Consider the following 22,418-nt stretch of genomic DNA (forward strand, 5'->3'; position numbering starts at 1 on the left):
CTCCATCTACCTGCATCATCTCCAGTTTCTCTCATCAGTGTTCCATAATTTTCTGCATACAGGTCCTTCGTCTCCCAAGGTAGGCTTACTCCCAGATATTTCATTCTTTTTGTTGCAATAGTAAATGGGAGTGTTTTCTCAATATCACCTTCAGATTCCCCATTATTAGTGTATAGGAATGCAAGAGACTTTTGTGCATCAATTCTGCATCCTGCTACTTTACCAAATTCACCAATCAGCTCCAGTAGTCTTCTGGTAGCATCTCCAGGATTCTCTATGTATAGTATCATGTCATCTGTAAACAGTGACAGCTTCACTTCTTCTTTTCCAATTTGGATTCCTTTTATTTCTTTTTCTTCTCTGATTGCTGTGTCTAAAACCTCCAAAACTATGTTGAATAATAGTGGTGAGAGTGAGCAACCTTGTCTTGTTCCTGATCTTAGTGGAAGTGGTTTCAGTTTTTCACCATTGAGGACGTTGTTGGCTGTGGGTTTGTCACACATGGCCTTTATTATGTTGAGATAAGTTCCCTCTATGCCTACTTTCTGGAGGGTTTTTATCATAAATGGGTGTTGAATTTTGTTGAAAGCTTTCTCTGCATCTATTGAGATGATCATGTGGTTTTTCTCCTTCAATTTGTTAATATGGTGTATCACGTTGATTGATTTGTGTATATTGAAGAATCCTTGCATTCCTGGGATAAACCCCACCTAATCATGGTGTATGATCCTTCTAATGTGCTGTTGGATTCTGTTTGCCAGTATTTTGTTGAGGATTCTTGCATCTATGTTCATCAGCGATACTGGCCTGTAGTTTTCTTCCTTTGTGACATCCTTGTCTGGTTTTGGTATCAAGGTGATGGTGGCCTCATAGAATGAGCTCGGGAGTGTTCCTCCCTCTGTGTATAGCAGTTTTCAACATTTGATATCTTATTGTTTGTTTATTTTGTCTTCCATTTCCTGCCACTCTTAACTGGAATATAAACTCCATAAAGACAGGGACTTTTTCTTGTTCATCATTGTGTCTTTAGCATTTTTTAAAAAAATAAATTTATTTATTTGTTTATTTTATTTTATTTATTTTTGGCTGCACTGGGTCTTTGTTGCTGCATGTGGGCTTTTCTCTAGTTGCAGCGAGCAGGGGCTACACTTTGTTGTGGTGTGTGGGCTTATTGCTGTGGCTTCTCTTGTTGCGGAGCATGGGCTATATAGGTGCATGGGCTTCAGTAGTCGTGGTACACGGGCTCAGAAATTGTGGCTCACAGGCTGTAGAGCGCAGGCTCAGTAGTTGTGACGCACGGGCTTAGTTGCTCCGCGACATGTGGGATCTTCCTGGACCAGGGCTCAAACCCATGTCTCCTGCATTGGCAGGCAGATGCTTAACCAGTGGGCCACCAGGGAAGCCCGTGTCCTTAGCACTTGGACGGTGGCTGGTGCATAAAATTTAGTTAAGTGTTTGAAGGCTGGTTCTTTATAACCTGTTAAAATACTACTCATCTTCTTATATCCTCTAAAGTGGGGGTTGGCAAACTTTTCTAAAAAGGACCAGATAGTAAATATTTTTGGCATTTTGGGCTATAAGGTCTAAGTTACAACTAGTCAGCTTTGCCATTGTAATGCAGATACAGCCATTCATAATATATAAACAAATGATCATGGCTTATTCCAATAAAACTTTTATTTATAGACACCAAAATTTGAATTTCAGTTAATTTTTGATATGTCATGATACATTTATTCTTCTATTGATTTTCTCTTTAACCATGTAAAAATAAAAAAAATCATTCTTCACTTGCAGGTATGATAGGAATCCCCAAGACCATCCCCAGGTTTGGAGATTCTCTAGAAGGACTGATGGAACTCAGCATATAGTTGTACTCACGGCTGACATATATCACAGCAACATAGGAAGCATAAACAGATCATAAGGGGAAATAACACAGGCAGAGTCTGGGTGCAGGCTTCCTTATTCTCTCTCCCTTACGTGAGGGATCGCACAGAGTACACTCTTCCCACAGCAACACAAATGCAGTGTTTCCATCTAGGGAAGCTTGTTTGAGAGTCTAAGATCAGTGTTTTTACTGGCAATGTAGGGTACCCTCTGCCTAACACATACCAGAATTTCAGGCTGCAGAAGTTTATCATAAGCTGCGTTGTGCACAATCTAGGCACAGCGAACCACCCTTCTTTTCAGTTAACTATTGACTAGGAACACACTGAGAGTCAATTTCCCAGATTCCATACAAAAACAGGCAGTGGGCCTGATTTAGCTTGTAGGCTATAGATCCTGACCCCTGTCTAAGCCGTTTGTTTATTTAATGCTTTTCAGATAGCAGATTCTTGGAAATATTTGTTTGAAGGAATAATGAAAAAAAATGGCTTCCTTGTGTTCTCTTTAAACTTTACAGTGCCTTAGTCACTGCCAAGGGTCATAATAATTATATAAAAAATAAAATGTTATAGAAACTTAATCATGTAATTATTTGTGCGGTAACCTCTTACCTTTTCCACCATGGCACTTTTACTTTTCACTATGGAAATCAGCTGCTTAGTTTAGATTATACATGGATTTGCCTTTGTTCTTTTGCAACACTAGCATTTAGGTCCTGTAGTCCCCTATCCTCAGAAGGTATTAACACTCTTGCCAGGACTTTGTCTGTAGGGATTGATTATCACCTCCTTCTCTACTCCTCATTCTTTGCTCATTTCCTCTGGGATCCGAAATGTCATTACTTTGTTTCACTAAACCTCTGGAGGCAAGAGCCCAAACCAAGTTCCTTACCTATTATTAAGTAAGATCATGACTAAGATTGTAGCCCAAGTAGTATTTAATTTTAAGTTCCCTGTTGTTGGAGAATTTTAATGATTTGTGCTTTGAATTTTTACTCACCTCTATGCTTCTGTGTACAATTCTAATTTACTGAATTATTCAAGGTAAATTAGCTTTAATAATGCTCTGTTTCTTTCCTTTTCTCTGGCGAGTATCAGTTCCTTAAATCTTAAGGCTTCCAGGTAATCGAGAGAACATTTACCTGTTAAATGAATTACGTGTTTTGATTTTGCAGATGAGCAGGATGAAGAAACAGTCACAACAGGAGGAAAGGTAATGATTTAGTTAGGCCTGGTGCAACAGTAACTGTAGGGGTCCTGTGTATCGAGCAGTAGAAACACTGATTTGGAAGTTTCCTTAGAAATATTCTGTTTTGAGGTCCTTTTGATATTTAATTTCTTTTTAACACACGCCCAAAATAGTCTGTCTTTCTTGACCCACCCCCCAAATTTTATCAAGAGGAATTTGCCATTTTCCCAGGTAGTATTCCTCATATGCTATAGTTTCTGGTTCCATTTCTCTCCTGGTTGCAAGTTAATAATCAGAGCTGCACAATATTCCAGGTGAGCAGGGACCGTGCCTTGCTTTGATTTTCCCACTCCTATTTCTATTAGTGCAGCCCCAGTCCACAACTGATGTAGCCTTTGATCATACTCGTCACCTTTTTTGAGCCTTAAAGTCAGCTACTTCCTGTTTCATCAATTTTGCTGTGGAGACATGTCAATAATTAGGCTGTAGGATGGTGTTGGATTTTAGGCAAGGTTTTATTTCTCTTTTTAAATAAATGACACCTTGTTTATACAGGTTGTCATCTCTAACTGTGTTAAGATGTGTAACTAATCCTTAATCTCCTTGAAATAACTTCCTTAATGCTGAGAATGGTTAGTTCTTTTTTTTTCTTTTTCAGTGAGTCAGAGAACTTCCCCCATAGTGACACTTGTTGTTTTGTACACAGTCATGAAATGAAAATATTCATGACAGGATTTCAAGGAAAAGTATTTCAAGAAACTCTACTACAGATGGCTCTTTAGCTGAACTGTTCTTATGATCTTTTTCTTTAAAATCAAACTTCTTTATTCAAAGAGCTACTCATAAACATTTATGAATATTACATTTGTAAAAAGACATCATCTTTTAGAGTAGAAAGTATTGGGTGGCAATAAAGGAGACCAAAATAGAAAACCAAAGAATTACCCCCCCACTTTTTTTTATGCCAAGGGTGGGAGTACTTTTGAAACTATGGACAAGTCTGTTATGTAACTTAAGCCTAAGATGGTTAGAGGTGCTTACTCTAACACCAGTCCCATGATATCATCCTGCTTCTTTCCTCACTGAGATGATTAAACTGTAGACTGTCAGCCTTTATTCATTTCAATACCAGCCTCTCCCTAGTTTTCCTGAATAAAGAAAATTTTCTGAATTGAATCACATTGAATTTGTAGAACCTATGCCACAAAAACAAATTAACGATGAGCATAGATGTTGCTAGCTTCCCTGGTTTGGGAAATAAAATTCCTTACCTTTGTCATCAATATTAACACATTTGTTTCAACATCATTTAAGTAACAACCAGCGTTTCCTTGATGATTTTGTACATTAAAATTTTTTTTTTGATATTCATTGATCTTAAGGAAACTACTGTCTTAAGTTTCTAGCAGTAGCTAGATCCTCACCTAAAGTAATATAACACAGGAAATTTAGGTTGATTTAAGTTAAAGGTAGAAATTAAACTATGGAACCTTTGTAAAAGAATATGATGCAAAATTTGACTGGTTTCTTAACAGAAAAGAATTTTATAAGATTAAAAACAGTAAAAACACCACAGATAAAAGGTTGATAGATAGAACTCTACACAATTTGAAAATATCTAAATGTTAATAAGCTTATTTCCTGTAGTATTCTTTGTTAAAATGTTTAATCTGAAGTTAATTATGAAGAATCATTGTGATAGAGATTGGTAGATGCTCTACAAGCTGTCTGGTCTGGATTCTTCAAGAATTTTAATGTCATAAAATCTCCCCCAAAAAGGAGGCAGGGGTTAAAGGAGACTAAGGAGGCATGAATATCATATATAATATGGACTCCTTGATCAGGTTCTGTATTGAGGAGAAAAATCTGTAAAGGACATTTATGGGACACTTGGATCCCCTTGAATATAAAGCGTATGTTAGATAATATTATTTGAAAGTAATTATTACTGGGGGAATTCCCTGGTGGTCCAGTGGTTCGGACTCCGTGCTTTCACTGCTGTGGGCCTCGGTCGGGGAACTAATATCCCACATGCAGCCAAAAAAAAAAAAAAGTAATTATTACTGTTTACTGGTAGCATAAAAAATGTTCTTGTGTTTTGACCTAAAGCAGTGCTTTTTGAAATTATTGTATTAGCAAAACCAGGTTTTTAGGTGGAATCATTTGCAAAACCTACATAAATATGATAAAAGTCAGAACTAATTTTCAGCAGTAAGAGTGGTTAAGAGTGTAGGCCCTCTAGCTGCACTTTCTGGAGTTTTATCCTGTTTATGTCTTGTTAGCTCTGTGCATCATTTTCTCATCCACAAAAGAGATAATAAACAGTACCTGCTGTTATTGTGAGGAATAAGTGAGATATTGCACATATCGCTGTTGGCAGATACTTAGTACTCAATCTTTGGGATTGGGGAAACCTTATCATTATGTCTCAGTGTCCTTGTGTTACCTCCTTATAAATTGAGAACTAGTAATTTAGATTTGTGATTCGAGGATTAGGTAAAACTAGACAAATAAGTAGCAGGTTATTGTGGAAAAAGTTTTGGGCTTTCTATGAGTTGATTCCCTCATCTGTAAAAAGGAGGAAAAAAATATGCTATCTCATCTGGACATCTTGTGAAGGTACCTTAAAAACTGTGAAAGGCTATTTTTACTTGAAATTTGTTTTCCTGGTCCTTGAAATTGGATCAGCTAGCTGCATTTTCTGTAACCTGCTATTAGAAATTTGAAAGCTATTCCATATCTCTCTGTAGTTCTCTTTCTCTGAACTTTGGCTTCTTTTCTACAGGAAGATGAAGATCCTGGCAAAGGTGATCAGAGTCGGTCAGTTGACCCTGGTGAAGATAATGTGACAGAGCAGACCAATCACATTATTATTCCTAGCTATGCATCGTGGTTTGATTATAACTGGTGAGTAGGTTGCTTACATCTGTGAACATGGTAATTAGGAGTGGGAAAACTTTCCTTGAAATTATATTGTGCTCAGGACTTCCCTGGTGGCACAGTGGTTAAGAATCCGCCTGCCAGTGCTGGGGACACGGGTTCGAGCCCTGGTCTGGGAAGATCCCACATGCCGTGGAGCAACTAAGCCCATGCACCACAACTACTGAGCCTGCGCTCTAGAGCCCACGAGCCACAACTACTGAGCCCACACGTTGCAACTACTGAAGCCCACGTGCTTAGAGCCTGTGCTCCGCAACAAGAGAAGCCACCTCATTGAGAAGCCCGTGCACCGCAATGAAGAGTAGCCCCCGCTCGCCACAACTAGAGAAAGCCTGCGCGCAGCAACGAAGACCCAACACAGCCAAAAATAAATAAATAAATTTATTTTAAAAATTGTGCTCTTCTGCCCAGGTCCCCTCATCAGTAATCACTGTCACACTGGATGAAGGGGGATGGAAAGTTATTTTATTTTAACTTTGGACTGTGTTCTTTTGGTTGTTTTACTTGGGGATAGAAACTATTATGTTGTAATTTAGGATTATAAAATTTTGTAAACTTGAACCTGACTCATTTGGAGTCAGTTTTAGTTCAGACAGGCAAATGCTTGAGTATTTAATAATTATAAAATATTGATGTTCATTATATGATTTTTAAACATTATGGAAATTTTTAAAGAAAAATTCATCTTAGTACCCAATAATGGCTTCATGTTAATCGGAAACAGGAGCCCTTTCTTGTATAAACCCTGGCATGTAAAAGAGTTCAGGAAAACAACCTCTTCAGCACCCTTCCTGTCATTTACCACAGCCACCGTGGCACCCTTGGAACATGGCTGGAAATAAATGGAGATGTACCTATCTTACTAATTGATTACTTATGAAATGTAACTCTTTCACGTCAGGCTGATTTTTGTTGGACAGTTTTTTATTTTTAAATGTATGAACCAGAACTCCAAATAGATGTTAGTTTCTTTACGGTACTTTGATTGGAAGGCTATATATTTAGTCTAGTGATGCTGCCCTTACAATCTCGTGGTCCTGTGCTTATATATATATATATATATATATATATATATACATCTTTTAAAACCAACTTAAAAGAATAGGGTGGATGGTCCATTTGAGTCATAGCTTACTTTTGTCTAAAACCACAAGGTATGGCCTCTACTATTGAGACTTTTCAGATACTTTTTTTTTTTTTTTTTTTGCGGTACGCGGGCCTCTCACTGTTGTGGCCTCTCCCGTTGCGGAGCACTCCGGACGCGCAGGCTCAGCTGCCGTGGCTCATGGGCCCAGCCACTCCGCGGCATGTGGGATCTTCCCAGACCAAGGCACGAACTCATGTCCCCTGCATTGGCAGGCAGACTCTCAACCACTGCGCCACCAGGGAAGCCCCCAGCATACTTTTTAAAACTAACTCTGAATGCTGTTCCTCATTGTTTTGAATAAGTAGAAGCTGAAACGGAATAAGTATATTGCTTTTCTTTGAAGGTCAGTCTTCATTACATTATTATGTTAAATTACTTTGAAATTTGGAAGTTTCATTATTGTTATTTGTAGTTACAGAGTAAGATTCAGAATGGCTTGAGAAACTAGCATTTTCCCCTCAAAAAAGGGGAATGTCATAACAGTACATAGTGTTTTAGGTTTTTATAGTTTACAGAAACACTTCCATTTGCATGGTGATCTTTGCATGTCACAAAGTGTGCTGTTAGATGGACAGTAGAGGTATTAGTTATATCCCTATTGTAGATAACTACAGCCTCAGTTGAAGTGGTGCAAAGTTGCAGAGTTGCTAATTGGAACAACTCAGGTTTTCTGATTCCGAATATCCCACTCCTTCTACTACTTGACTCATTCTCAGAACCTAAGGAATCAGCTGCCAGTACTTCAAACATAGATTTTTGAAAAAGAAAGGGGTTGTGATTAAACATTCTTGTGTGTTTTGTTCTTGGTGAAATTGTCTTTGTGGCCTCTTCCTAACCTGTAACATAACAATGAGAGGTATATTAGGACCAGTTTATTAATTGCTTACAGTTATTCTCCTTATAATAAAACTTGGAAATTCATTATACATGTATCTATGGAACATAAATTCATCTTAGAAATCATCTTCCTGTAAGTTTCCAGGTGATTCATTTTATTTATAGTATTTGGTAGTATCCAATTCAAACAATTTAAATGTTACCGAATAATGAAAGAGTGAATGCTTTTATTTGTATTCACAGACTATTGATTTGCTCTTTCCCATGTAATCTCTGTACATGTTGCATATCTGAAAAGGCACTGAGAAACTAAAATGTGTCATCAGGAAAAATACTGATTAGCATTAATGTCAAAACCTTTGTGCTAAAAACATTGTACAGTTGGTTTCATTTGTAGTGTTTTAGGCCTGATCATTTCACATGGTCTCTATAGTGCTTATCACCTGTAACATTTTATAAAATTATCAGTGCTTTTTATCTGAATGTTAAAAATTAGTTCTGTGATCTTTTTTAAAAGCAGTAAATCACTGAACTATTTTAAAAAATTCAGTTCACCACAAAGTTTCTGAGGGCTGGATGAAAAAGTGCATTAATGTGGAGCCTGAGAAACCGATTACAGTCAATTTCGTTGTCTTTTGGTCGATCATTCATTTCACCAATTTGTTGCCATGCCAAGTACTGTGATTTTTGTCAGCCAATTTCCAAAGAACTTTTCCTAATTTGTGGCTCATCATCTAGTTACAGTGTATTATGACAAGAACATAAAATCTGAAGCCTTCAGTGTGTTTTTTGTTGTTGTTTTTCTTCAGTGTTTATGTTTATAGAGTTTGGTTATGGAAATAGAAAAACTACAGTAAGTATTGGGGGTGAGAAAGGGAAAGCTTTCTTTAGCTCTATATATTATATATAAGTTTATAAATATATATTATATACTTTAATTTTATTACATACTGTTAATACATAGAAACTTGTGTAAGCCAGTTAAATTTTGCAAGTAGTGCTCAGTTTTTGGTTTTGTCAGTTTCACTTTGAAAGTTAAACAAGCTTAGCTCAAATTTCAGGATTTTATTTTTCTAAGAGGATTCCTAATTGTCTTTTTCCCCTTCAGTATTCATGTGATTGAACGGCGTGCTCTTCCTGAGTTTTTCAATGGAAAAAACAAATCCAAGACTCCGGAGATGTGAGTGAAATGTAAAGATGTAATCCTGATGCTGTTACATATTTTAGTGGGACCAGTATTAAGAAAAATTAATATTTGGATGTGTTTGGCAGGGGGTTCTTAAAGCACCCCTTCTGAGTTAATCTTTGCTATTGTCTGAAAGTTTACAAATATCTTACTCTGTTCAGAACAGTGTTCATATCTCAGCTACACAGTACTCCTTGCTTCAAAGGAAATTGTTTCAAATTTTTTCTTCCTCAATCTTGAACTGTTGATACATACACATCAGCTTTTGCAGCTAAAGATTGAATTCAGTAACAGATACTCATTAAACCGAGTCCAGTTTTCTCCCTAACTCACCTTGTGAGTACCTGTTTGTTATTGATTATATGTATTATATGTAATCTAGGAGAAAGTGAACCTTTATTTTATTTTCCTTATGAATGACTTCTAGTTAAAAGAATGCCAAGGGCTTCCATGGCAGTCCAGTGGTTAAGACTCTGTGCTTCTATGCAGAGGGCACGGGTTTGATCCCTACTCGGGGAACTAAGATCCCACATGCCATGGGCTGCGGCCAAAAAAATTTAAAATAAATAAATAAGAGAATGCCAAGTATGATGATAATAGCTACATATAAATTGATCTTAATTACATAAAGCATTGTTGTTCTTTGCATTGGAAGCAGAAAAACTTTTATTAGAAGGAAGAAGTTCATTAGGAAGTATTTTTATCTTTGCCTGGTGACCCTTAATTATAGACTTCCAGAAATCCTTGCCCCTTAAAATAAATCCATATCTATCACACTATAATTACCTTTCCGTGTCTTATCTTCATAGTGTTAATCTGTTGTCTGTTATACACATGTGACTGTGCAAATAGATGTCTCTTGTTTGAATTGTTTAGGGAAGGATGCTTTTACACACAAAGCACATGGGTGTAATACAGAAAATCAAATAATAAATATTTTCTTGTGGTAAATTATCCGTGATAGTTTGAGATTCTACGTTTAGGTGTCACAGCAAATTTCAGCTTTTCATAACAAAGCTGTAAGGAGTCATTTAAAACCAAAATCAAAGATTTGGCATAAGAAGCCCAGTCAGGTTTTTTCACCTATTTAGACATGGTATATTCTTCTGGCTAATTTGCCTATTGCCACCGAATTGCAAATTGCCAGTATTTATAAATACTTACAGTTCTTGGCAGTCTGCTATTTAAAAGCACAACTTAGCCCATTTAAACGTAAATTCGCCTTTCAATCTTTGTTTATCCAGCTGTGCTTATACCAGACTCTTTGAATAGTATACCTTTTTTACTCTGATGTAGCTAACTTCAAGCTGCTATTCTTTTGCTTTACTTTTGTGGTAAGAAGTTTTGCTAGGTCTCTACCTTCTTTACACACTTGTTTTAAGTATTTTATGGAAGAAATGCTTGGGTACACTGTGGATATGGAATCTGCTATGACTCAGAATCTCAGTTTTTCTCTCCTTTTTTATATGGCTTGTCTTACCTCTGAGTTTGGCTTCATAGGTTCTACTTGTCGCATAGCTGGGATCTCTAAAAAACTGATAGTCAGGAAGTATATAACCATTGTCAGAGCCAGAGCCACCACACTTTGCCGAATTCTAGCTCCACCCCTTAACCAGCCTTGTGGTCTGGGACAAATTCTAGTTGTGTGTGTGTGTGTGTGTGTGTGTGTGTTCTGTTTGTAATTTTCTTGGCCACTGTGCCTCACGAGATGTGGGATCTTAGCTCCCTGTTCTAGTTGTGTGTGTGTGTGCATTTTGTTTGTAATTTTCTTGGCCACTGTGCCTCATGGCATGTGGGATCTTAGCTCCCTGACCAGGGATCAAACCTGCGCCGCTTGTGTTGGAAGTACAGAGTCTTAACCACTTGACCGACCGGGAAGTCCCATAGAACAAATTCTTTAACCCTCATCTATAAATAGAATAATAATAGATCCTACCTTATACAGAGATTGTGAGGATTAAATGCATTACCACACAGAAAGTGCTTAGACCTATGGCTGACACACAGTAAATGCTAGGTATATAGTAGTGTAGTTAGGGAGACAGCCTGTGTAACCAAGTGTTACTTGCAAATTTTGCAGGCAACTAAGGATTATTGATTGACCTCTGTGACCAAGGTTGTACTTATTTTACTTCACACTATCTTCATCAGATTACTCTATTGTGCTTATTATATGTTAGTAGACAGTTGTTTTGCATTTTAGGGATTCTTACTCTGAGTTACACTTATGACTGTAAATACTCAGTACATTATCACTATTGTTTATTGGACTGTTGTCTTAACTTTTTGTTGTATTTGGTTGAGGAATATGGAACTATTTGGCTCTATGAGTTACTGTTTTTGAAAGGATGTGTGTTCACCTTATGAAGTTTGCCATTACTTTTTAGATACTTGGCATATCGAAATTTTATGATCGACACATACCGCCTAAATCCCCAGGAATATTTAACCAGCACTGCTTGTCGGAGGAACTTGACTGGAGATGTATGTGCTGTGATGAGGTAAGGATGTCTTGACTTTTTCTCAGATATTTCACTGCAGGTGGTTACTGATACATTGCTAATGTTAGGTTGACTAAATTGGATGTTTTCTTGGTTAATAAAATACCTAAAGCATCTTTTTTTTTTTTTAATTTTTACATTTTACATCTTTTATTGTATGGTCTAATCATAAACTGACCGTAGATGGAGAGTGGGTTAGGATGGGGAATGGATAAGCTCTGTGCCCTAAATTTGTGTAAAGAAAAAAACAAAATGTAGGTCTCCTCCTGTGAGTTTGGTTTATGTGTGAGCTCTTTCACCATGGACCTACATGAGCATTTGTTTCCTCGTTTCTGTGATTGAAATGATTAGGCTTTATACTAGGTTTGGGGGTGCTATGTTCAACATTATTTTGAGTTTGTAGAAATTGTCCCTCAAACCAAAATTGTCAGTTACTTTGTGATGGTTCATAGCCTACAAGAGAACACGTTTACTTAGGGTTTTTTTTCGTTTGTTTTTTAATGAAATGTAATGATGCTTATGAAGATGATGAGGTACATTCTCTAGATTTTAACTTTAAGAGCTTTATTCTTCAGGGTTCATGCCTTTTTAGAGCAGTGGGGGCTTGTTAATTACCAAGTGGATCCAGAAAGTCGACCCATGGCAATGGGACCTCCTCCGACTCCTCATTTCAATGTATTAGCTGATACCCCCTCTGGGCTTGTACCTCTACATCTTCGATCACCTCAGGTAAATTAGTGCAGCCTTTTTTTCAGGTCTGGGTGGTAATAGACAACCACTTCTTGCATTTATATTCAGGAATTACTATTATAGTCATATAATAGTGCTGTTTCTTAGCTGATAGGTTATGTTTGTTTGTTTTTGTATGTTGTAAATGTTTGAGTCCATAAGAATATTTAGTTGTTTAAGATAATGCTCTCCCATTAATGCCAAGAGTCTATGCTTTATCCTCTTAGAGATTTGCTTTCATAACTCATGGCTCCTTTATCACTTCTGCCATCGAAGACACTAATAAAGAAGCAGACTGTATAAATGTGTTAAATTGTTCAGAACTTCCCCTTCCTAACATTTGGAAAGTGGACATCTATGCACACGTTCTTTTTTTCTCTTTTAATCTCTTCTATATAATTTTTTTTAATTTATTTATTTTTGGCCGCATTGGGTCTTTTTTTGCTGTGCTCTGGCTTTCTCTAGTTGCAGTGAGCAGGGGCTACTCTTTGTTGCGGTGCGTTGGCTTCTCTTGTTGCGCACCACAGGCTCTAGGCACGCAGGCTTCAGTAGTTGTGGCTAACGGGCTCTAGAGCACAGGCTCAGTAGTTGTGGTGCACGGGCTTAGTTGCTCCGCGGCATGTGAGATCTTCCCAGACCAGGGCTCTAACCCGTGTCCTCTGCATTGGCAGGTGGATTCTTAACCAGTGCACCACCAGGGAAGTCCCTTGAAAAGATTATTATGTCAATCGGATTATGTATACCATTCAGTTGGAATAACACGAATCTAACCTATAAATTGCCCTCCACTATGAAATATTAAAGAAGACTTGTCTATATTCTCTGTGACTTAGGCAAAAAAAAAAAATGTTTCTTACATGTTGAATTTTTGTTAGAAGTGTAGTGTAAGGTGTAGGTATTTATTTTTTTGTAGAATCTCTAGTGGTTTAAGTGCCGATATTAAACATCCTTAAAAGCCTCTGTCCCTTTTACTTTGTAGAGGTTAATACAGCCATTTATCATTTATTTGACTCATAGGTTCCTGCTGCTCAGCAGATGTTAAATTTTCCTGAGAAGAACAAGGAAAAACCAATTGATTTGCAGAACTTTGGTCTTCGTACTGACGTTTACTCCAAGAAAACCTTAGCAAAGGTAAGGATTTTTCTATAGGGACATATGGACTACAAGCTAGCATGTATGTGCTCTTTGTCCTTCTTCCTTCTAAGAAGCATCATTTTCCGTAAGAAACTTGTTTTACTTTCTGTAAGGTAAGGAGGTGCTTTCTACTTAAATCTGATGACATTTTATAAAAGTCACTTATCTTACCTTTTCTTAGTATGGTTAGAAGAGAGGCATTTAAAAATAACTATGATTAATGTGTTAAAATGAGGGGGAAAATGGAGAATTTCAACAGAGAATGGGAATATATAAAAAGAATCAAATACCTGTTGAACAATTGAAAATATACTGAAATTAACCCATTGGATAGGTTTAACAGCAGGCTGGACACAGCAGAAGACAGAATTAGTGAACTCAGGTTAATAGATACATTGAAACTGAAACAGCAAGAGGAAAAGAAATTGGTTGAAGTTGAGGGGACAGGACAAAGAGAAAAGAGTACAGAGACACATGAGATACAGTCAAAAGAATTAATATTTATCATTAGAGACCTATGAGAAGAGAAAGAATGGTACAGAAGCAATACTTGAAGATGTAAGGCCTAAAAATTTTCCATAACTAATGAAAAGTTATCAACTCACAGAATAAGAGAGACTGAACATATCCAAGTTTGGATATAGAGAAAACCATACTCAGGCAAATGGTGCTTAACCTCTTTTTTTTTTTTTAATTTATTTTTGGGTGCGTTGGGTCTTCATTGCTGCGGGCAGGCTTTCTCTAGTTGACGTGAGCGGGGGCTACTTTTTGCTGCCGTGCATGGGCTTCTCATTGTGGTAGCTTCTCTTGTTGCGGAGCACGGGCTGTAGGCACATGGGCTTCAGTAGTTGTGGCACATGGGCTCAGTAGTTGTGGCTCGCGGCTCTAGAGCAGATGCTCAGTAGTTGTGGCACACGGACTTAGTTGCTCTGCGGCCCCTGCATTGGCAGGCGGATTCTTAACCACTGCACCACCAGGGAAGTCCTGGAGCTTAAACTCTTAAAGCTAACATCTTAAATCAGCCAAGGAGCAGGGGGGTTGGGGAAGGACACATTAGATTCAGAGGCACAATGATAAAACTGATGTCTGACTTTTCAACAGAAATGATAGAAACCAGTGGACAGTTTAATAATATTTTTAAATGCTGAAAGGAAAATTGTCACTGAAATTCTGTATCTAGTAGAAATACCTTTCAAAATAGAAAGTGCAATAAAGGCGTTCACAGACATTCAAAAGGTAGAGCAGTTATCACTAGTTCACAATGTAAGGACACTAAAGGAAGTTCTTCAGGATGAAGGGTAATGATTCCAAATGGAAGCACGTGATGCTAGAGAAGGAATAAAGAGCATGGAGAAGTGTAAATAAGTAGTTAAATATAAAGGAATGTAGACTTTTTAAACAACGAACATTTTGGGAGGTTTGTAACATGTAGAAATGACAAAAATAGCAGAAAGGCAGAAGAAGAATAAATTGAGTTAAACTGTTGTAAAGTTCTGAAATTGTTGAGAAGGATTGATTATAGGGTAAACTAATAATTTGATAAAGCATTTTGGGAGGGGACTGGATCTGCATGGAAGAATAAAGGGTGCCAGAAGAGGTCAACATATGGGTCAGTATTAAAGACATTTCCCTTTTATTTTTAATTGTTTAAAAGGATAATACTGTTTAAACCAAAAATAACAATATGTATTTAGGTTCACAGCATATTGATATTGAAGACCAAACATCACTAAAAGGACAGGAAAAGGAATTGGAAGTATACTGTATTAAAGTTCTTACACTATATGTGACAGTGCTAAAATATTATTTGAGAGTACACTGTGACAGTTTAGAGATGGATATTGTAAATCTTAGATTAACTATTTAAAGATGCATAACTAATAAGCCAATAATGGAATAAAAACAATAATACTTCACAAAAATGTTACTCCACAAGAGGGAAGGAAACAAGAAAACAAGGAACAGATGGGAAGAATAGAAAATAGCAAGATGGAAGATTTACATCTGACCATAGGGATAGTAGTATAGAATTGAACATTAATGGTTTTAATATTCCAATTTAGCAGCAGAGATTGTCAAATTGGTTTAAAAAAATCAAGGACAAACATGTATTGTCTACAAGAAACCCACTTTAAATACAAAGACACAGACTAAAAGAAAATGAGTGGGAAAAGACATACCTTCTAAACAAAAGGAAGCCAGAATCACCATATTAATATTTATAAAAGTAGTAGACATCAGAACAACTTATTTTACCAGAAGTAGAGGTGTTTCATAATGATAAGGGGATTGATTAATCAAGAGGACACAATCATCCTAAATACATATGTACCTAATTAAAGACCTTCAAAGTACATATAAAGCAAAAACTGACAGAACAGAAAGGAGTAATAGGCAGACACTCAAGTATAGTTGGAGATTTCAACGATCCTTTCTCGGTAATTGATAGAACAAATAGAAAGTCAGCAAGAGTATAAAAGACCTACATCACCACTATCAACCAATAAGGTCTATTGGTATTCACAGAAGATTCTGCAAAATAGCAGAAACACATTGTTTTAAAGTTCTTGGGGGTACTTCCCTGGTGGTTCAGTGGTTAAGACTCCACGCTTCCACTGGAGGGGGCGTGGGTTCGATCCCTGGTCAGGGAACTAAGATCCCACATGCCACGCAGTGCAGCCAAAAAGTAAAAAAATAATAATAATAATAATAAAATTCACGGGGAATACTCAACAAAATGTACACAGTTCTGAGCAATAAAATTAGTATCATAAGTTTTAAATGATTGAAATTATACAGTGTGGTTGTATGATTTTATACATATGGAATGAGTGTGGTTGATTCACCACAGCAAAATTAAACTAGAAACCAAAAATAGGAAAACAATAGAGAAGATTAATAAAATAAGAAAATGGTTATTTGAAGAGATCGATAAATTTGATAAACCTCTAGCCAAGAGTGATCAAGAAGAAAAGAGAAAACACAAATCCCTGATCAGGAATGAAAGAGTACATCACTGTTGATTCTACTTATATATAAAGGCAATAAAGAATATGCTTAACAACTTCGTGGTAATATATTTGACACTTTGATGAAATGGGTAAATCCCTTGAAAGCAACAAAATATAAAAGTCGGGACTTCCCTGGTGGTGCAGTGGTTAAGACTCTGTGTTCCCAATGCAGGGGGCCCACCTTCAATCCCTGGTCAGGGAACTAGATCACACATGCATGCTGCAGCCAAGAGTTCGCATGCCACAACTAAGGAGCCTGCGTGCTGCAACTTAGGAGCCTGCAAGCCACTACTAAGGAGCCCACCTGCCACAACTAAGACCCAGTGTAACCAAATAAATAAATATATTTTTTTGAGAAACGAAGATATAAAAGTCTTCCCAGGATAGAGATAACTTGACATATTAGGTTAAAAATAATGTCCTCTGAAGAAATCAGGTCCTCATATCTGTAACTTGTAAATATTACCTTATATGGAAAAAGATCCTTTGCAGATGTGATTAAGTTAAAGATTTTTAAGATGAGATAATCCCGTATTATTCTGGTGGGCTCTGAGTACCATCACGTTTGTCCTTAAAAGTATAGAGATTTTACATACAGGAGGAGGCTGTAAAATCTGTGTGATCTTGGATGCAGATACTGGAATGAGGTGGCTACAAACCAAAGAATTCTGGGGCAGCCACCAGAAGAAGGAAAGACAAAGAATTTATTCTCCCCTAGAGCTTCCAGAGGGAGCATTGCCTTGCTAACACCTTGATTTTGGTTCAGTCATAATGATTTTGAACTTCTAGCCTCCTGAGCTGTGAGAGGATAAATTTTTGTTATTTTAAGCCACAAAGTTTGTGATAATTTTTTAGAGCAGCCACTAGAAATTATATACTTGAACCACCTTATTCAAGTGTATAATTTATACACTGTTATACAATATCTATATGTAGTTAAACGTCTTCCTAAAAACAAAACTCTATGCCCAGATGATTCTGCTGATGAATTTGTACCAGGCACATAAGGAAGAAATAATACCAATCTACATAAGTTCTTCCAGAAAGTAAAAGTGTAGAGAACACGATTATAGCTAAACATATATGTACCCAATTATCCAACTTCTGGCTATATAGACCAGATAAGTGGGTTTATAAAAGAATGTGCGAGAACATCCATAGCAGCCTTATCCAGGATAGTCAAAAACTGTAAATAATATAATGGGTAAATTGTGGTTTATTCAAACAATGTAATGCTATACAGAGATGAAATGTTTCACTTCTTCATATAACAGTGAGGTTGAATCTGCTTACCATAATATTGGACAAGAAACCAGACCCATAAACTACATACTGAATGGTTTTGTTATTATAAAATTCAGATCCACAGAAACTAGCCTACGATTGTAGAATTCAGAATAGTGTGTATCAATACTTTTGTGGTTTGTTAACAACTGGAGGTTAAGGGGGGGGTGCTTTTCAGTATTGATTTGAGTGTTGTTACATGGGTATTATAAGTAGAATTGTAGTCACACTGTACACATAAGATTTGTGTATTTTGTTATATATATATTTTACCTCAATAAATACAAAAGAAAGAAATTCTAAAATCATGTAGAAACCCTGGCCCTGATGGTTACTCAAGTTGTAATCAAGAGGAGAAACATTAACTGACTTAAGCCAGTAGGAATGGGGAAAATCCTTTCTATGCTTTGTGGATGAGAAGTGGGGGAATGGTTGCTGTGGACCTACCCAGTAAATGCCATTCATGTCTAGGTTATACAGATCTGCCCTATATTTGGGTCTTCTTTTTCAGAAATTAGATGAAATATTGATGAATGTTGTTCCACTCAGGGCTCCATATCTGATTGATGGTCACTTCTGATGTTTGTTCATTAAGAGTAGCCTTTGGGGAGGGCTTCCCTGGTGGCACAGTGGTGGAGAGTCCGCCTGCTGATGGCGGGGACACGGGTTCGTGCCCTGGTCCGGGAGGATCCCACATGCCGTGGAGCGGCTGGGCCTGTGAGCCATGGCCTCTGGGCCTGCGCGTCCGGAGCCTGTGCTCCACAGCGGGAGAGGCCACAGCAGTGAGAGGCCCGCATACCAAAAAAAAAAAAAAAATCCACAAATTGTACATTAAGTTACATTAGCTCTTCCCACTGAAAAAAAAAAAAAAAAAAAAAGAGTAGCCTTTGGGGGAATTCCCTGGCGGTCCAGTGGTTAGCTCTCACTGCCAAGGGCCTGGGTTCCTGGTCAGGGAACTAAGATCCCACATGCTGCCAAAAACAAAATAAAAAAGAGTAGCCTTTGGTTCTCTTAAAGTAATCCTCAAGGAGTCTGAGCAGTGTATTGGGAGTTAAAGCTACATACATCTTTTCTTCCTCACAAAGGCATACTTTAGGCTTTTAATCCTGCAATTCTTAGATTCCTCTTCTTATTCTGTATTTAAAGACTAGTTATTTTTATTTATTTATTTATTTATTTATTTTGCGGTACGCGGGCCTCTCACTGTTGTGGCCTCTCCCGTTGCAGAGCACAGGCTTTGGACGCACAGGCTCAGCGGCCATGGCTTATGGGCCCAGCTGCTCTGTGGCATGTGGGATCTTCCCGGACCAGGGCACGAACCCGTGTCCCCTGCATCGGCAGGCGGACTCTCAACCACTGCGCCACCAGGGAAGCCCAAGACTAGTTATTTTTAGTACATTTTTTGCAAATGAACAAATATTTCATAATGATATGGATTGAATATTATGGAGACCTAATAAATCACAATTTTTACCTGCAGTGTATAGCGCAGTCGTGCAGAAAGGTTGAGTCAAATGAATTGAGAAACTTTATTGACACAAAGGAATCGTGGACTATAGAAGTTTTCATTTCTTAAATTGTAATCTCCCAAAGTAGAATTTTCAGAGAAGGGATAATATGTTAGAATGTGTATTTTGAATTAGTAACATATGCGGCTAAAGAATAATATCAAGTATACTACACAGCCAGTCCTCTTCATGAATGGAGTAGAATCTGCAAATCAAGAAGTATGAGTCAGTTGATTTGGTTTTACACAACACAGACTTGGTTTTCTTATAAATAATAGAAATAAGTGGTCTAAGTAATCCATGTCTAATGTCTAAGTAGTCCATGACTCCTTGGTAGATAGCAAGAAATCTTTGAAATAAGCCAGCCTTTCTGTTGGGAGTTTTGGTTCCTTATGTGTTTTATTCTTGTTACTCAGGGACTTTGGTGGATTGCAGAAAACGGTCTGCAGAACTTAGAAGGGAATCCTGATGAGCTCCATTCAACCTTTAGGAATGAGTAAATAATTTCTGAATTTTTATCTTTAGAGTAAAGGTGCTAGTGCTGGAAGAGAATGGACTGAACAGGAGACACTTCTACTGCTGGAGGTAAGCAGATTAGTGATGGAGCCCCTTTATTCATATGAGATGGGTGCTAACTTTCTGTGACTAGCATTTTAAATATACCTTTGGAATTTATCCTGAAAATTTTCAATCCATGTAATGAGTTTTAATAGCATTTTCTTGGGCTGTTGCAGTTTAAATATCACACTGGAGTTGATGTGCTAGCTGTCAGTAGGGGAGATCAAGCCTGGATATGTGTTATTTTGGCTCAGGTTGGGTTCTTTTTGTTTTAAATCTGTTGCCAACAATTAAATATTGCAGATTTTCCAAAGCAATCTAGACATCTAACTCTTCCTCCAAAATTAGAAGATCTGGCAACTCCGGGCCCTTATTCTCAGATAGCAATAATTAGCTGGCTGGCCTTGTGTAGCAGATGTTCCTTTGAAATGGGGCATTTCTTCATAGTCCAGATTTTCTTAACTTAGCCCTCCTCAGTCATTGTAGATTAGTTCCCTAGTGCTTGTATGCAATTGAGTGTACAACCTCCGTATTTTCCAAAAGATTTCTGAAAAGTGGATGAAGATACCTGCCATTGAAAAAATTATCTTGATTATGAAAGCAGAAGACTGTGATAAGCCCATGATTATGCATCGTGTCTCTGTCAGTCAGCGTATTGAATGCTTTTTTAATTTCGTTGTCTTTAGAGATTCTTGCAAATTCTTATAGAACTAGATCTCAGAATTATTTCTACTCTGAAGGGTAGGAAAAAGAGAGTATTTGGTTTCATATTTATCAACCAGTTCCGAAGAAGGACTATTTGTCTTTAGTTGTAGAACAACAATTGTTGGGGTAAAATGGAGACTTCATGACACTACTTAGTATTTGTGGATAGTATGTGTGGGAGCTGAATTAAGACCAAATGAGGAAGTTTATTGTTAAATATGTTAGTAATGCTTTTGCCTACATGGAACAGAAAATCTGACGAGCAATACATTAAACCAAAAGAACTTTGGTTTTTTGTTCAACTAGATTTCTTCAGATTGGCAATTCCAAGATTCTTTCCACTGTTCAATTATATCATCAGGTCCCTAGTTTTTCTGTTGTTTTGTTCTGCCTTCCGTAGCTGTCCACATTCTGTCTCTTTGTGTTCTGGTCACAGGAAGACTGGTAGTTCCAGACTTCTCATCCCTATTTAAAACAGAAAGAGAATTGGAAAAGGTACCTGGGGACTTCTCTTCCTGGGCTCTTGTGAGGAAAAGCTTTCCCAGAAGCCCCTCATCAGTGTTTCCTTTCTATCTCACTGATCAAATGGGTCTCATAAACACCTAGTACTGCGTGTGATCCTGGGAAAACAAATACATGGCTTTCTAGTTTCAATAGTGGGTTCAACCTGGAAGAAGTTGATGATTGCTCCTGGTAATTACTGGCAGCATCTACACCAATTATAACTGTAACATTAGAGCAGTGAATTTATGGAGGAAGAGAGCTCCCTTTCACTGGAGTACTGCATCTGATCGAAACTTGTATATCATATAAAATATGCAATTCAGAAATCAAGTATCAAATAAAAGATTAGGCTAGGTCAGCAGTTCTCAAACTTTCTGGGCTCAAGAAGCACTTGTACTCTCAAAATTTTTATTGAGGACTCCAGAGAGTTTTAATTTATGTGACTTTATCAGTATATATATATTTTTAATCAGTATTTTTTAAACTAAAAATTAAAACTGAGAAAAATATTTAATTCACTTAAAATAACAGTGAACCCCTTTTGAGTTAACATAATTAACATTTTTATGAAAAATATCTTTTGAAAAAAGATATTAGTGAGAAGTGTAGCATTTATATATTTTAGCAAATCTGTAATGTTTGGCTTACTAGAATACAGCTGGATTTTCATATTTGCTTTTCTACCAGGTATGTTGTTTTAGTTTAAGTATATTAGGAAAGTCTGGTATCCCCTGGATATGTAGTTGGAAGCAGGAGAAGTATCTTAATGGCCTTTTCAGGTAATTATGAATATTCTTCTGTGATACAGACATGTCCCTCCTTTTTTTTTTTTTTAAAACAAATTGAAGGTTTGTGGAAACCCTGCATTAAGCAAGTTGGTTGGTGCCATTTTTCCAACAGTATTTGCTCACCTTGTGTCTCTGTGTCACATTTTGGTAATCCTCACAATATTTCAAACTTTCTTATTGTTATTATATTTGTTACAGTGATCTGTGATCAGTGGTCTTGAATGTTACTCTTGCAAAAAGATTACACACTGAAGGCTCAGGTGATGGTTAGCATTTTTTAGCAACAAAGTATTTTAAAATTAAGGTACAGTGTTCTTTTTTTTTTTTCTCGTTTGCGGTACGCGGGCCTCTCACTGTTGTGGCCTCTCCCGTTGCGGAGCACAGGCTCCGGACACGCAGGCTCAGCAGCCATGGCTCACCGGCCCAGCCGCTCTGCGGCATGTGGCATCCTCCCGGACCGGGGCACGAACCCGTGTCCCCTGCATCGGCAGGCGTACTCTCAACCACT

General features: G+C 37.4%; 1 protein-coding gene across 4 annotated transcripts in view; it reads left to right on the plus strand.

Moving 5' to 3' along the window:
• SMARCC1 (SWI/SNF related, matrix associated, actin dependent regulator of chromatin subfamily c member 1) overlaps positions 1-22,418 on the plus strand; it is a 178,836-nt gene that overhangs the window by 79,726 nt on the left and 76,692 nt on the right. For all 4 annotated transcript variants that reach the window (XM_004283880.3, XM_033413117.2, XM_033413118.2 and 1 more), the window contains 7 exons: positions 3,065-3,102; positions 5,864-5,985; positions 9,111-9,182; positions 11,576-11,689; positions 12,265-12,418; positions 13,436-13,549; positions 19,881-19,940. In XM_004283880.3, the coding sequence (XP_004283928.1) occupies positions 3,065-3,102; positions 5,864-5,985; positions 9,111-9,182; positions 11,576-11,689; positions 12,265-12,418; positions 13,436-13,549; positions 19,881-19,940 (674 nt within the window). The remainder of the gene's footprint in view (positions 1-3,064; positions 3,103-5,863; positions 5,986-9,110; positions 9,183-11,575; positions 11,690-12,264; positions 12,419-13,435; positions 13,550-19,880; positions 19,941-22,418) is intronic.

This window comes from Orcinus orca, chromosome 10, assembly GCF_937001465.1.
Source record: "Orcinus orca chromosome 10, mOrcOrc1.1, whole genome shotgun sequence".
Lineage (NCBI taxonomy): Eukaryota > Metazoa > Chordata > Mammalia > Artiodactyla > Delphinidae > Orcinus > Orcinus orca.